The sequence below is a fragment of the Centropristis striata genome, chromosome 8, assembly GCF_030273125.1.
Source record: "Centropristis striata isolate RG_2023a ecotype Rhode Island chromosome 8, C.striata_1.0, whole genome shotgun sequence".
Lineage (NCBI taxonomy): Eukaryota > Metazoa > Chordata > Actinopteri > Perciformes > Serranidae > Centropristis > Centropristis striata.
Window position 1 is genome coordinate 33,863,968 of NC_081524.1, and position 14,769 is coordinate 33,878,736.

General features: G+C 37.4%; 1 protein-coding gene across 2 annotated transcripts; it reads right to left on the reverse strand.

Annotated features, from left to right (window-relative positions):
* Nucleotides 1-334: 334 nt before the first annotated feature.
* azi2 (5-azacytidine induced 2) lies at nucleotides 335-14,404 on the reverse strand. 2 transcript variants are annotated; one of them, XM_059340138.1, is made up of 8 exons: nucleotides 14,288-14,404; nucleotides 11,979-12,232; nucleotides 11,096-11,212; nucleotides 10,703-10,802; nucleotides 9,615-9,748; nucleotides 8,394-8,458; nucleotides 5,202-5,326; nucleotides 335-1,896 (listed from the first exon to the last, which is right to left on the reverse strand). In XM_059340138.1, exons 2-8 carry the CDS (start codon nucleotides 12,195-12,197, stop codon nucleotides 1,454-1,456), a joined length of 1,203 nt encoding a protein of 400 aa, XP_059196121.1. In that variant the 5' UTR covers nucleotides 12,198-12,232; nucleotides 14,288-14,404; the 3' UTR covers nucleotides 335-1,453. The 2 variants fall into 2 exon arrangements, with proteins under 2 accessions (XP_059196121.1, XP_059196120.1); XM_059340137.1 differs by having other exon boundaries at nucleotides 10,697-10,802.
* Between the last annotated feature and the right edge of the window lie 365 nt (nucleotides 14,405-14,769).

A 14,769-nucleotide genomic window follows, 5' to 3' on the forward strand; every position in this document is an offset into this window, starting at 1 on the left:
CTTCCCTCTGTGTATCTTTGTATATCTACTCATAATGCGTTTTGTTTTGTACATCATTCACGTGTTCAAACTAATCTGACTTGAAAAAAGAACCCAAATAGAAACTTCCCTCATACAACAACTTTCCTCATACCGCAAAACAAATGTGTCATAGATTAACATCAGCACAGTACAGAGTTTAGATACATTATCTATAATTCCAAATCTCCACAAACCTAATCATGTTTCCAACTTAACCAGGGTTTCAAATACAGGGGAGCGTGTGAAGCCTTTTCCTCGAGTCCGTCAAATTTAAAAACATCCAACAATGCACATCTTACATGTCCCTTTACAACTGAGAAAAGAAAACAACACAACAGATATTGTCTGACAGCAGTTCTGATAGAATTGAATATGTGATAACAGGCAGGTTTAAGGAGGCTTGCTTAAGTTGTGAAGTTTTTGTGAAAATAGTAAACAGTTGAACCTTTTCTGGTGCCAGTGTGGGTGCGGTGTTTCATTTCAGAAAGCGATACAATTTTAGATTTAAATTATTTGCTTTTCATTATGCAATCCTTCAAAATCCAAACGTGGTCAGTGCATTCTCAAACATGATTTGGTAAGCATAGGATTGACAGCCTACTTTGTTCCATAAGGAATAATTAAAATAACAGTTTATAGAGAAAAAAAAAGATTTAATTTGGTAGTTATAATTTGGAACACATCTGATTATCCTAGTTACTGTATGCCTCCATCACAATACAAAAACAATCACATCAAGTCCCTTATACCTACACATCTCCTTCACACGATCATGAGACATACATGGGACTACATACCTTGTATACTTTACAGCGATCAAATGTAAAAAGACTTGCATTGGAGGGAGTACAGTTTTACAAATTCTAGTACAATACTGTGGCCCCAATGATCACTGGCCACAGTGAATGGAGTAAGAGGCCCTTTGAGCCCTATTAGGTTTATTATGATGATATACAGATACTGGCAGGCGAAAGATGCCCACACACTGATCTGCACACACAGGCACACTCTGTTTGATGTGTGTATATGCACTCGGAAATAAAACTGCTTGTATGCATGCTTGCAAACACCTTGCATGTGCATACAAGGACACATACACACCAACAAACTATTTATTCTGCTGAGGGTCCCTCATCAGATTTACCTCTGCAAAGTCCGATATGTTCACCGATGCGGTGTGCAGAGGCAACAGAGTAATGAGTTTACAGAGTCTTTACCTCAAAAAAAAAAAAGGCCTCCTCTGGCCTCAATTACTTCCCACAACCAGCAGGTCCAGTGCAGTCCAGCCCAGAGGAGTGGTCTTATCAACTTAAGGCAGGTTAGGTGGTAGCTATGTGGCAGGGTTGGAGAGTCCATTCATTCATCCACTTGTTTATTTTCCATCCAAATACGCACTCTTATTTAATCATCTATTTTCCTGTTGAAGTTCCTCTCAATAGGGCTTGGCCCACTCTGCATTGGGAGGACTTCGGGGACTGCAGTTTCCAATTGAGGATGAGGAGTTGGATACAGCTGAGTGTCCCTCCCAGAACATGGCATCACTGGGCTTGGGGGGGCTGGGGAAAGACCGTGAGCTGTCATCCAGGGAGGCTTGGTTCAGGGGAGGTGGGGGCAGCACGACGGAGCAGGTGTCGCTGCCAACCAGAGCCTCCCCTGAACAGCTTTGGGAGGGCCAGGGCCCATTGTACCAGCAGTCCTCCCTCAGACTGTCCGGCAGCAGGGTGCCTGACTGTCCGCTGACAGGGGGGCAGGGGCGGCCGGAGCACGAGGGGAGTGGGGGGGCACTAGGGGGGCGAGGCACTGACGCCCGAGGAACTACGTGGTTGTTGTTCTTTTCCACGTCGTCTAAACACTGGACTGGAACTGTTGAGGCAGCTAGAGAAAGGAAGAGGGGTGGGAGGATAGAAAGAGAGAAATGAAGTAAAGGATAGAAGGAGGAGGAGAGCAAAAGACAAAAAAAGTTGGATGCAGACATATAAATTGTTGTAAAAATGCTGGTGAGAGCCTGACCACACACATTGTCAACACTTATTGTGTTAATGTCAGTACTGGAAGCTGCAGCATCAATATTTGCATTTATATTCAAGAAATGTTTTTTAAAAAAAAACAATAATGATAATATTTCAGTTACTTATTTGCTATGAAACCTTTCCATTGCCAAAAGCTGACACTGGATGCTCAGCTAGATTCTTGGTTCTTTTAACTTATTCTTTGATCGATTGATTTCTTCTGATTTAAATAGATATTTTGGTTTTAAAATTGTATTTACACAAACGTATTGTATGGCTGAGAAGATAGCTAATTTGGTAAATTAAAAAAAAAAAAGCTTTTCAATACCTTAACAGTTGGCACACAGTTCAATTTGAGTGCACTTCAACTGCAACTGTAGACACATTGATAGAGCACAAAAGATTATGGTTGTGATATAATGAAGGATAGTTCATAGCAATGTATTCTTTATGTCTGAAGAGTTGAGAATTATCATTGACTTCTGAATTGATCTTAATCTGCAATATTAAACACTAAACATTTACTTCTCAGCTTTAGTTCATCTCTCCCATCCATTAGAAATAGACACAAAAAACAAATAACACTAGAGGGCAATTTTGATTTTGATAAGACTTGAAATGAGATTAATTTTATTCCATTTTTCTATGTATGAGGTGGTGAGAAGTGTGTGAAAACTGATTTTTTTCTCTTTAAACTACATGTGTGTGTAAAATCCAGCTGGCAGTTAAAATAAAGCCATCTTCTCTCTCCTCCAATAGCTTGAAGAGGTCTCCTTTTGTATTTGGCACCATAATTGCACCTCTGTACTTATTTCTGTACTTACTTACACATGGATTAAACTTAGATTCGGAAAGAGATTTAAGAATTCCACGGTGCGTTTCACCAAGCCTTTTGAGCTCTCTGTAGATAATAGTCCTCATTGCGTAAAAAAAGAATAGATGCGTGCGGTAAATCTTACTCATACTGCATCAGGCTACATATCGCACAATAAAGCCTCTACACCATGTAAATATCACTGTCAGGAAATATCCAAAATAATAATTAGGTTTTGCTCACCAGAACAAATCAAACAATCCTCTATGCATAAACCAAGCCACCCCCCCCCCCATATAAAGCAAATCAATACACAAATCAGATGTCCTAATCTCACACACACATCATCACATTGCTATCAAATCATCATTTTGAGTGAATAATAAAGTTTAAATGAGCCTCACTCCATCCACACATCATCCATCCATCCATCCATCCATCCCTCCCCGCTACTCTTCCATGAGAGGGTCTCCTGAGTCTAAGATTTGAATAAAAGTGATTCCAAAGGAAGAACATTAGAAGAATACAGATGCACAGTATGACTGAATAAATACATAGCTCACCACCCCCTTCATCTCTCCCTTTCTTTGCCGCTCCTGCTTTCCTTATTTCACCATATGCCTCATCTAAGTTACAGGATTACCCTGTTATTCAGTGGAATAAATAGGCCAAGATTATTTTCTTGCCATATTTCGTTCTAATTTTCACCTCCTAGTCTCCTCTTCTGACACTCTGAGGGAATCGACAACAGAGGTAATCTCTCCTAGGGTAGAATACATCATCACAGAGGGAGGGAAGAGGAGGAACAGACTATTTCATGATGTCCTTTATCAAAGTGTTTGAGGACTTTGATAATATCCACAGTCTTATCACACCCTTATACAAATTGCAACAAGGAGCAGCAGGAGAAATCTTCTCAGTAAGTAGTACTTCTCAGAAAAGCCTCCCCCTAACAGAAGCAGCAGTGAGCCCCTTCTGTGGTTTGATGTTAGCCACATTAGTTCCTGTGTAGAGAAGCAACGTTTGATTTCCAGCCACTAAACTTGAAGTGCCTAAATCTGACACTACCTGACACTCGGGTTAGACACATTTTCGCGTGTCCCATCTGTTAAATATGTGAACACTAGTCAGTATTTTTTATCAGATTGAATATGAAAAACTCTGCAAGGTTATATAGATAATCATAGTTTTTAAATTCTCATTTTATAGTGCTTATCATTCAGTTTCCAGTCTTGTCCGGTACAATATTTATGCAGCTCAATTCTTTCAAAGTAAAAGCCTCTTTAAAAGTATTATGGACTATGCAAAGTTTATTTTTCATTATCAAGTGAGATGGGAGCATTTACATGCACACTAACATTCTCCCATTATTCTGAATATGACAGTATTCATGTATACCAGTCATGTAAACAGCTTATTCAGTTTGAATAAATTCCGATTTAGTGGGATATGCATAAATAATTTAAGTCTTAGGAGCAGCTCTGTATGTTGTAAACAGTAAAACTAGCCCACAGTTTGCAAAGCTAGAGTAGATACATGCCCAAAAGAAAAGAAGAAGGAACATTGTTATGAACAGGTTTTTGGATATGTGCAAATATTGTAATGCCAAACTTTTCTGGAAGTTGGTTAAAAGGAATGACAGAAGGAGGCTGTGTTTGCACAGTTGAAGGGTCCACCACTGATGCAAAACTTTCATTTTGATGTGAAAAAATGGCACAAGCAGCACCAGCTGTTCGAGGTGCCATATTTTGCCAATGTGTTAACAATTAACAACAAGTTACGTTAATCAAAGTATACACGGTATAAATATAAATGCAATATACAGTACTGTGCAAAAGTTTTAGGCAGCTATTAAAAAAATGCTGTAAAATAAGAATGGTTTTAAAAATAGAAATATTAATACTTTATTTTTTTTCTTTATCAATGAACAAAATGCAAAGTTAGTGAACAGAAGAAAAATCTAAATTAAATCAATATTTGGTGTGACCACTGTTTGCCTTCAAACCAGCATCAATTCTTCTCGGCATGTTCTCACCCCTGCCTTAGATGTTTGCATAGTACTGTATGCAGTGTAAAACAGAAGAAAATAATTACCTGGACACTTAAGGTAAAAGAACAATTTGTATACTAGTCTGGAAGATATATTGAACCTGAAAAAAATTTCAAGGCTGCACTAACTACATCTGAGTGGTAACCTGTGAAAAACAACTTTAAGAGCATATAGGGTGTACAGGATGCTTCCCGTGCTCTGTATACGGAGGTGGTGTGAAAAGGTGTGGTTTATAACATATAAAGAAACAAGCACAGAAATCTAAGTTGGAAATATACAGAAACACCTGAGAGTTTGTGTGTCTCACCTTGTCTTGTCTCACTGACGAGTGGCCTGAGTTTCCTAATCAGGCCTGTTTGGTGCTTCAGCTCTGAATGGAGACGAGTGACTTCGCAGCACAGAGCCTCGTACGTCTGCTGCATGCTCCTCTCCCTGCACAACACAATGTTTACTTTAGAAATTCTGTTTAAGGGATTTCTGCTTTTCACGGCAGCCTGTGCCTGTCAGAAAATATGTCATATGTTACAGATCATAAATTGTGTGGCATTCTGTCGCTCATACTGGAGTACTATTCAAATATCCTTGATATTATTGTTTCATTCATTCACTCATTCATTACTATTAACCGCTTATCCGCATTCGGGTCACAGGAGCCGAACCCAGCTGACAGACAATCACACTCTCATTCACACCAACGGGCAATTTAGAGTCACCTAATGCATGTTTTTGGACTGTGGACTTTGGACTGTATATATATACACTACCGGTCAAAAGTTTTAGAACACCCCAATTTTTCCAGTTTTTTATTGAAATTCAAGCAGTTCAAGTCAAATGAACAGCTTGAAAGGGTACAAAGGTAAGTGGTGAACTACCAGAGGTAAATAAAAAAAGGTAAGCTTAACCAAAACTGAAAAATAATGTACATTTCAGAATTATACAAGTAGGCCGTTTTCAGGGAACAAGAAGTGGGTTAACAACTTAACTCTATGGAGTCTTGGGCTATTTTGTCCATTTTTGAATTATTTTCAGTAAGTAATTTTGTGTCTTTTGGTGTCTTTTTTTTAGTCCTTTAGTCCAACATAAAATGTGATTTTGAATCTTTTTTTTACTTTCAAAACACTATCATGCTCAATAAAGAATTTTAAATGTTGCAAATGTGCATTCATTTCAGACTACACTGAGACATTAAACTGCATCATTTTCAATTAAATTCTGGAAAAGTTGGTGTGTTCTAAAACTTTTGACCAGTAGTGTATATATATATATATATATATATATATATATATATATATATATATATATATATATATATTATACTATTTATTTTTATTTGATCTTTTTTATTTTATTATTCTTTTGTATTTGTATTATCAACAACATCTGAGCAGCAACACCTGAATTTGACCCATGGGGATCAATAAAGGAATATTTTATCTTGTCTAATTTTATCTTATCTTACACAAAAAAGAAGACGTTTTGTGCAATAACCCTTTTCTTATGGCCAAGGAATGTTAAATTTAGGCTTTGTTGACATTGCAAGATGTAAAACTTAGACAGAATCTGAAGGATATATAGTCATAGAAGACGAATCTATTTAGCACATTACAGAAAATCCAGAGAGGCTTGTTTCTTTGCAATAATTCTGCCATATGCTTTTTTTTTTTGCTGATAAATTTGACATGGTTACAGATGTCGCTGATTTTAAGCCACAGAGGAGTCTCACAGGTGTTGGGCATGATCACTCAATAGCATTATGCACATTTAGGCTCCATTTCAGAGACTTGCGGGGTAAAGACACTTAACGATGATGCCAGTCTTGACAAAAAAAAAGGAAAAACTGCATTAATAGATTAAAGGCTAAACCACCCAGTAGCATCAGCTCTATTACACACACCCCAAGAAGTGGGGGTATTTGAGGCAACACCTAAAAACTGTCCTATCCACACCTTATGGAAAGATGCAAAATCTCATCAACACTTAGCATTAACTTCAAACACCTGCCTGAAACAGCAAAAAAACATGAAAAAAAAAACTGAGGAAGAACTAAAGTGCTTTTTGTGCTGCTAAAAACTAACACCATCTGAAAACTGCTGACACATGAAACAATTATAATGCACCACAAATAGAATTTTCTTCATGACGTGATAAGATGCTAATTTACAGGAGATTATCTTCACTGAAACAGTAGGCGGAGGGTGATCTATATGCTATAGACCCTGCTTACATCAAAACACTGGATTGGAACATTCAACCTGTTTGTAATGGACATGAGTGTTAAGGGTTTAGCTGGTGTGTAATGTTCAGGGACTTCTGAGGTTATCTGCATATCAGAGGCTGCAGAGTTAAAATGTATAAAGCTGCACCCTCCTCTAGTGGCCGAAGGGGGCGATTACAACAGCAGCAGACAACATGCAGCGTATCACAGTGACATCACTTCCCATGTGTAACAAAACACCTATCTAACCAGGAAAGTCTGGGTCGTGACTTTTATCCCAGAATTGTTCCTTGTATCACTTTAGTCCTAGAATGCATGGCTTAGTTATGCTTAGACTTATTTTCTAGGTAGCAACTCAATCAATTTAACATTAGGTTTGATGTAAAACCACCATCTGAAGTCCAGATACAAAATTTGTTGTATTTGCAGTAGAAAACATACATTGGAAATGTCTTCAATGTATTTCATTTTGGGTAACCTTTGAAAAAAAACTTAAACAATCAGACATGGAGATTTTGCAAATGGTAAGGTTAATTATGTAGCTTCCTGCATGAAAAAGCTTACTACTTAGCAGTTGAATTCTACATCTCTTGAATTCAGTGTAAATAAATTCAAAGTGATAAGCTGCAAAAGAAGCAAATGTATTTCAAGTGAGAAAAACATCTGTGAACACACATTTCTCTGATGTTTATACTGATTATGGTGAACATGGGAATTTCTTTTTTATGTACACGTTGTCCATAAAGTTGGAATCATTTTGTTTTCAGACACAATCCTCTGTTAATTGTGGTTTCATTTTCATTGCGATATGTTTTTGAAGGGATTGATTAATAAAGTTTTGAGAAGATATACACTTTATCTGTCGAGAATAAATCACATTGTCCCAATCATTTCATGGAAAGAGGTAAAAAATATTTTATTCCAACTTTATGGGCAACCATGTATTTCAATACACTTTTATTGGAGGTCATAGGGTTTTGGTTGTTGTCGGTAAATTAAAGTTCCATACAATGTTAAATGAGTCAGCTCCTTAGAATAGTTTTACAATTATATCTGCTTCTTAATCGGTAAACTGTTTGCGCCTATCAATCTTTAAGATATGAAACAATAAATACTTGAGTAAATACCCTATATTTCATGTTAATTCCCATAAATGTTCCCATCTCAAATCTTCCCAGAATTTCCCACTACGACAGTGCTTACTTGCTTAGTCATTTGGTCACTGAAATGAGAGTCTGTATTGAATTTGCAGCCGCTCCTAATGATATTCATAAATCACTTTACCTTGCATTATACTTTGTGTCACAGATCTGGTCCAAGTCTGGTCCGTTAAGGCCATGGGGCTCCTCCTGTAAAAGAGTTAAGTTATGCAAAATAGAAAGTGGAGACGGTGTCTGAAGTTGTATTTATTTCTGTGTTTTAGCATTATTTTCATGAACATAACACAGGACTCCCCTGCTCCTTGTCAACAGTGGTGGTAGAAGTATTCAGATCCTTTACTTAAGTAAAAGTACTTATACCACACTGTGAAATTACTCCACTTCAAGTAAAAGTCCTGCATTCAAAACTTACTGAAGTAAAAGTACAAAAGTATCAGCATCAAAATGTACTTTAAGTATCAAAAGTAAAAGTACGCATTGCAAAGTGGACCCACTCAGATTGTCTTGTATATTCCAGATATATTATTAGAATATTTGGACTGATACATTTATGTGAGAAGTGTTTTAATTTTGTAAAGATAGGACTAATTTTATGTACTTAATATACTGTTATGAGGTTTAATTAAAAAATGTCTAATCACTTTAAATGTATCGTGTTTTTTGTGTTAAATCTTAACCTGAAAAGTAACTAAAGCTGTCAGCTAAATGTAGTGGAGTAAAAAATTCAATATTTGCCTCTAAATGTAGTGGAGTAGAAGTATAAAGTTACATAAAATGGAAATACTCAAGTAAAGTACAAGTTCCTCAAAATTGTACTTAAGTACAGTACTTGAGTAAAAGTACTTAGTTACTTTCCACCATTGCTTGTCAACCCATAAAACCCCTTCTATTTGTTTCTCTCTTTCTTCCTTCAGCAACTCATTTTTCTTCTTTTTCCCCTGCTAAAAGGGTTTTTTAAGGAGTTTTTCCCTGGCCGATGTGAGGGTCTAAGGACAGAGGATGTCGTACCATGTACAGTCTGTGAAGCCCTTTGAGGCAAATCTGTGATTTGTGATTTTGGGCTATATAAATAAAATTGATTTGATTTGATTTTTCTACTGTTTAAGTAAAAGCATCCCACCCCTGCCTTTTGTTCCCTGTGCCACTTGTCTCCACTACTGTTTCCCAGTGTCACCCTGTCTTGCTCTGCCCCAACACCTCTCCTCTGTTCTTTTCCTCTCCTCCAGTTAAAACCACATCTCTCCAAAAGCAACGCTGCTCTCTCCCCTCCCTCTTATCCCGTCTTTCCTCTCCTCCATTTCTACCTCTCCTTTCTCTTCAGCTCTTTCCTCCCACCTTCACTTACCCCACTTCTCTCCAGCAGTCTACTGTTTTCCAGTGTCACCCTCTCCAGCTCCTCCTGCAGTTTGTGGATCTTTAGCTCGGTGCTAACCCGGTCCATCTGCCAGAAGTCCTGAGGGTTGTTCAGGCTCTTCATCACTGGACACACACAGTAAAAAACAACTATTGAACTTGAAAATGTCAAGTGTTGACATTTTCCATTCAACATAAAATATATATCATTATGATCATCACTTCGATGATAGTGACTTTTGTAAAATAGGTAAGCTAACGCAGTTAAAGACAGAATAATAAACTTAAACATGTGAAGCTTAAATGTAGTTTTACACAATGGTGAAAAAAGTGTTAAGATTAGTTACTAAAAGTCAAAATACAACGGTGTGAAAATATTCCATTAGGTTAAAGTTAAAGTCCTGCATTCAAATTTGACTTGAGTATAATAAGTATAATCAGCAATCAATTCTTTCACAATAGCCCCTTTCAGAGCACTTTAATGTGCTTTAACTTAATTATTCTTGTTTTGAATGTTTTTTTTATTATGCTTTTATTTTATAGTCATTTTATTGGATTGTGTGATATATATATATATATCATTTTATATATATTTCTGAATTATTACAATTGATGCATTCATGTTTAAACAGTAATTTTTTATTATGCTTTTATTTTATAGTCATTTTATTGGATTGTGTGATATATATATATCATTTTATATATATTTCTGAATTATTACAATTGATGCATTCATGTTTAAACAGTAATTAAATGTGTTAGCTAATCGTGGTTGAGCAAATTTCAACTAATTTCTAAGCTTTGGGGTAGTAAAATCTACAAAAAGCTTCATATCCTATAAGTTTACTACTGTTGAAATGTAAAATCTTGAGTTTCCCAGTAACTACAGTAAAGCTGTCACATAAATAAAATACAATCATTCCCTCTGAAATGTCTTATAGAATTTAGCCATTTTTTAAAGAACACTACTGTATGCGATTTTTTCAGAGCATTAAAAACATTCCATTGTTCATACAGTCTTTAAAGTGCTGCTCGGCTGTTATACAGAGTAGAAAACAACCCTGAGTGCTCTACCTGTACCTTGGCTGGTCTCCATCTCAGTCCTCAGCTGAAGCAGCTCCAACTCTTTGGCCTGGAGCTGCTCCGTCAGCAGCCTCTCACTCTCACTCTTCTCCTTTTTCTGACAGAGACAGAAAGGAATCAGTAAGGCAGAGGGGGTGGAAGATGAAGGGAGAGTCAGCATTCAAACCAATGCACTGTTCTCTTTTGGCCCCGGGTAAGATCTGTGCACCTGTGCTCTATTTGTGTGATGATATCATAAGCTTGGTGTTTCTACCAAGTAGTATTAGTTACAAAAAACCTTTTATGCTTCTTGTACTTAAGATATGTAGTATTTTCAAGACTGTAACATACTTTTCTTTTTGGCAGACTCTAGTCAGTTTGAGAAAAATGTGAATCAAACAGTACACGCACCAGTTTGTTAAGCTCCAGCTGCAGGTCCTCCTTCTCTATATAGATACCTCGGTAAGCACTGAAGGCCTTGTTCACATACTGAGGACCCTCTGATGGAGGAGCCTCTGGCCTGAAGAGCTACAGTGGAGATAAATCAATTACACAGAGAAGAGAAGAGAAGAGAAGAGAAGAGAAGAGAAGAGAAGAGAAGAGAAGAGAGCTCAATCTCATTTCATTCACATATCTGTGGTAGGAGGTTACTTTCCTCCCACCACATCTTATCTTAATGGGACAGATGCTGCAGCAGATGAAACAAAACCCGATAAGAAGATCTCAGAAACTTCTAGAGACGCATCTCTGCCCACATGTTGTGCAGCATTTTCACTGTAGCCCACCATCTGTATTAAGACACTTCCTGTTTAAATAGCTCTCTCTGTGTTGCACTCGATCCTTTGTTGTTGTTTTTTTAAAAATCCAATTTCAGGAGCCAAGTGTTTTGTGCTCCAACACATTGTCTGGCAATACCATACTTTTCTGGACCCCACTCTCTGTTTTCAGACCAGAGCAGATTTATTTCTCATTGTTTCATAGCTTTGACTATAGACCAACAATATTAATGATGCTGGCATGCAGACTCTCCCAGAGGCAAATGTTTTGCAGCTGAATCTACACACTTTTTCTTAACTTTTTCTGAGCACTTTGTGTTTTTTTGCCCCCATAATTCTGATATACTGGAAAATAAAAAAATATATCTCATTCATCTCTGTCCATAGCACACCCTTTCTAGACCTTGCACCCTGGCTTTATCGATATCTGGATAAACGGTATGTTCTTTAACTTCTTTCTCCTCACGCTATTATCTCTTTCCTCACTACCACTGTCGACCCTTCGTTTGCATCTATACCTTGTCCTCCAGCTGCTTAACCCTCTTCCTCAGCAAGGTATTCTCTCGCTCTGTGTCTCTCAGCCTCTTCTTGATGTCCTCATAGGCTGTGACCAGGGCGAAGTGGGAGGCAACAGATTCGTCGCCGGCACACACTGACACAGGACTCTCGCCCGCAGCGGTGTAGGCTGTCTCATGTTTAAGGATGCAGATGTCATCATCCACTGCCAGGGGCTCCATGCCTGCACAGGCCTACTCTGTAGCAGATAGAAGACCTGGGAAACACATGACGAGAATTATTTTCAAAGTGATAAATAATTTCTTGTAAAAGCCGAAGACAACAAAAGACTGAATTATTAACTGAAGTACCATTTGGATGACTAGGATAAAGCATTTGTATGGCCTTGTGTTTACAGTACACTGGCTTGTTATTTATCTTTGTTGATAGTTTCTGTACGTTACTGTGGATAGTTGGTTATTGCTATGTTTTGAAGCAATGATCAATCCAACAGTGTCACAGTGCTGTCATATTGTTTGGTTGATACATAATACTTGCAGCAGGAAATGTATAATGCATTATTTCCTGTGTGCAAGAGACATTTTACAAGCAAAGAGCTGCCTGAGGTGAAGTTTAGGTAAAAAAGAATGCAAAAGAAATATCTAAAAAATCCTGAAGAGTTAATTTGAGTCAGACCAGATTCACCATTAGTGATCTCTCAGATGAAACTGGTTTGTTATAGTAGTTTGGCTGTGACACACAATTTAAAGTAAGTATGAAGGCACAGGAACAGGAAGTTGAGCACAACATTAAAGCTAATTCTGCAGCACTTCATATGGATTCAAAAAGGGAACTTTGACTAATAAAAACGGTTACGGCTTGATGGGGGTTTACAAATTGCAGACCTTTTTTAAAGTTGTGTTGATATTAAAGCGCCCAAGTTAATGTAATTGTATTACATTAAATTCTTCTTCGTGCAAGAGTTTAGAAAAACATCTACAGTTAATTCTTGGTGTGACAACACTGATTCAGATGGACTTTAACGGCATTAGGCTACATATTCATGAACTCAGTGTCACCATCATAAGGCCAAACTTACAGTAAGATTGTTTTGTGCAAAGTTAACTCAACCTTCACCAAACTTCATTCATGTGGCTTATGTAAACAGTCTATTCCACTTTTTTCTTTTTTTTTTTGTATGTGATCATTTGGCCAATATACAAATGAAGGAAATAATAAAGGTGTAAGGTATAAACAGATGTGTAAGGTATAAACAATGTAATATCTATAATAGTGTGTGTGAGTACTATAGAGCTGCTTTGCAGATAAATTGACAGTTTTGTGCATGTTCTTGGATCCATGGTTGCTTGACCTATTATAACATAAATATCATGATGTATATACAAAAACACACTTTGTGGTAAAATATGTACTAATATGTTAAATATAAAAATAAAACTTTGATTGTACACAGGTACAGGGTTGGAAAGTCTCACAGTGACCTGTTGTAACAAGCCTGTGATACCAATCACAACAACAATTAGAGCAATCCAACCAAGCTACCTGAGACAGACCTACCCAAAACCAACCCAACTCACACCCTTCTTGTTTAGAGAACCCGGCAGCACAGACTGTGCAGCTAAAGCTAGTTGATGATGTCAGCATGCAATGATGCAGCAAACACGTAGGAGCCAAGTTTTTAACACTGAAGGCCTATTTCTTGAAAAAATAAGTTTCAGGAGAATAATCAGACGCATCTTAGATCCATGTCATTCAAACAAACCAAGAAAAATGACTAACGCGGCGCCGCTGACTTTTAAAGACGACCTCTGAAAATGAAATGAAATCGAAAGTGAACCCAGCAAGTCAAAACGAAAATCAACGTGAATCTATAAAACAAGGCACGAATAGCAACGTCATTCCTTTAGACTTTTCCACGATAAATTATGAGAGCTAACAGCTAAAAGAGAATTGACAGCAACAAAGACACCTTATTTTGTTCAAATATATGTTAAAAAACAGCCATAATTGAGATGTAAACAATCTCTCATTTGTATACGATGCTAACGTTATGGTGTTAGCTTCCGTGAGCTCTGTTGACAACCGACAAAACACATTGGTGGGCAGTTCTAAAATAGATTTCATAATAAATAACACATTTAGCAGACAATGGCCTACAGAAACATGAACTATGTGTCAACAGTTTTCGTGATTAAAATGATCGATCTGTTTATGATAACAGTTAGCTAGCTCTTAGCTAACGTCTTCTGGCTATTTGTGGCTAGGTGAAGCAAAAGCAGTCGATTATTCTTCACTCTCGACTTTCACTAACCGTGTTAGATGCTGTCCTTAATTGGGTGTCAGTTGACCACACAGGATTATCATTTATTCTTGAAAAAAGAAGACCTGTTCCTCGGAGAAAAACAAAGAGACGAGGCTCGACTCTCGCACCGTGTCAGAACTGACAGGTGAGGAAACAAAAACTTCCGGGAGTCACTTGACTGCTGAAGTTCTTTCAAAATAAAATCACGATAAAATATTACCCTCTGGTTGATAAGGAAGATAACGGATGATTGAAATTAGGGCGATTTAGTTGGACAACATGTCGTCACACTGCTAAAATAATCGCCATCGCCACCGTTAAGTCATTTTTTTGGTCAAAATTGTTTTTTGTTTTTTTGTCTAAATCATCTCCTCATGACGCCGGCCACCTATGGTAAAATCGCCTACATCCTCAGTTGATCAGATCACGTGATTTTACCCCTTTAAAATAATGGCCTATGTCGAGTGTGTGGCTTAAGCGGATTTATTAAG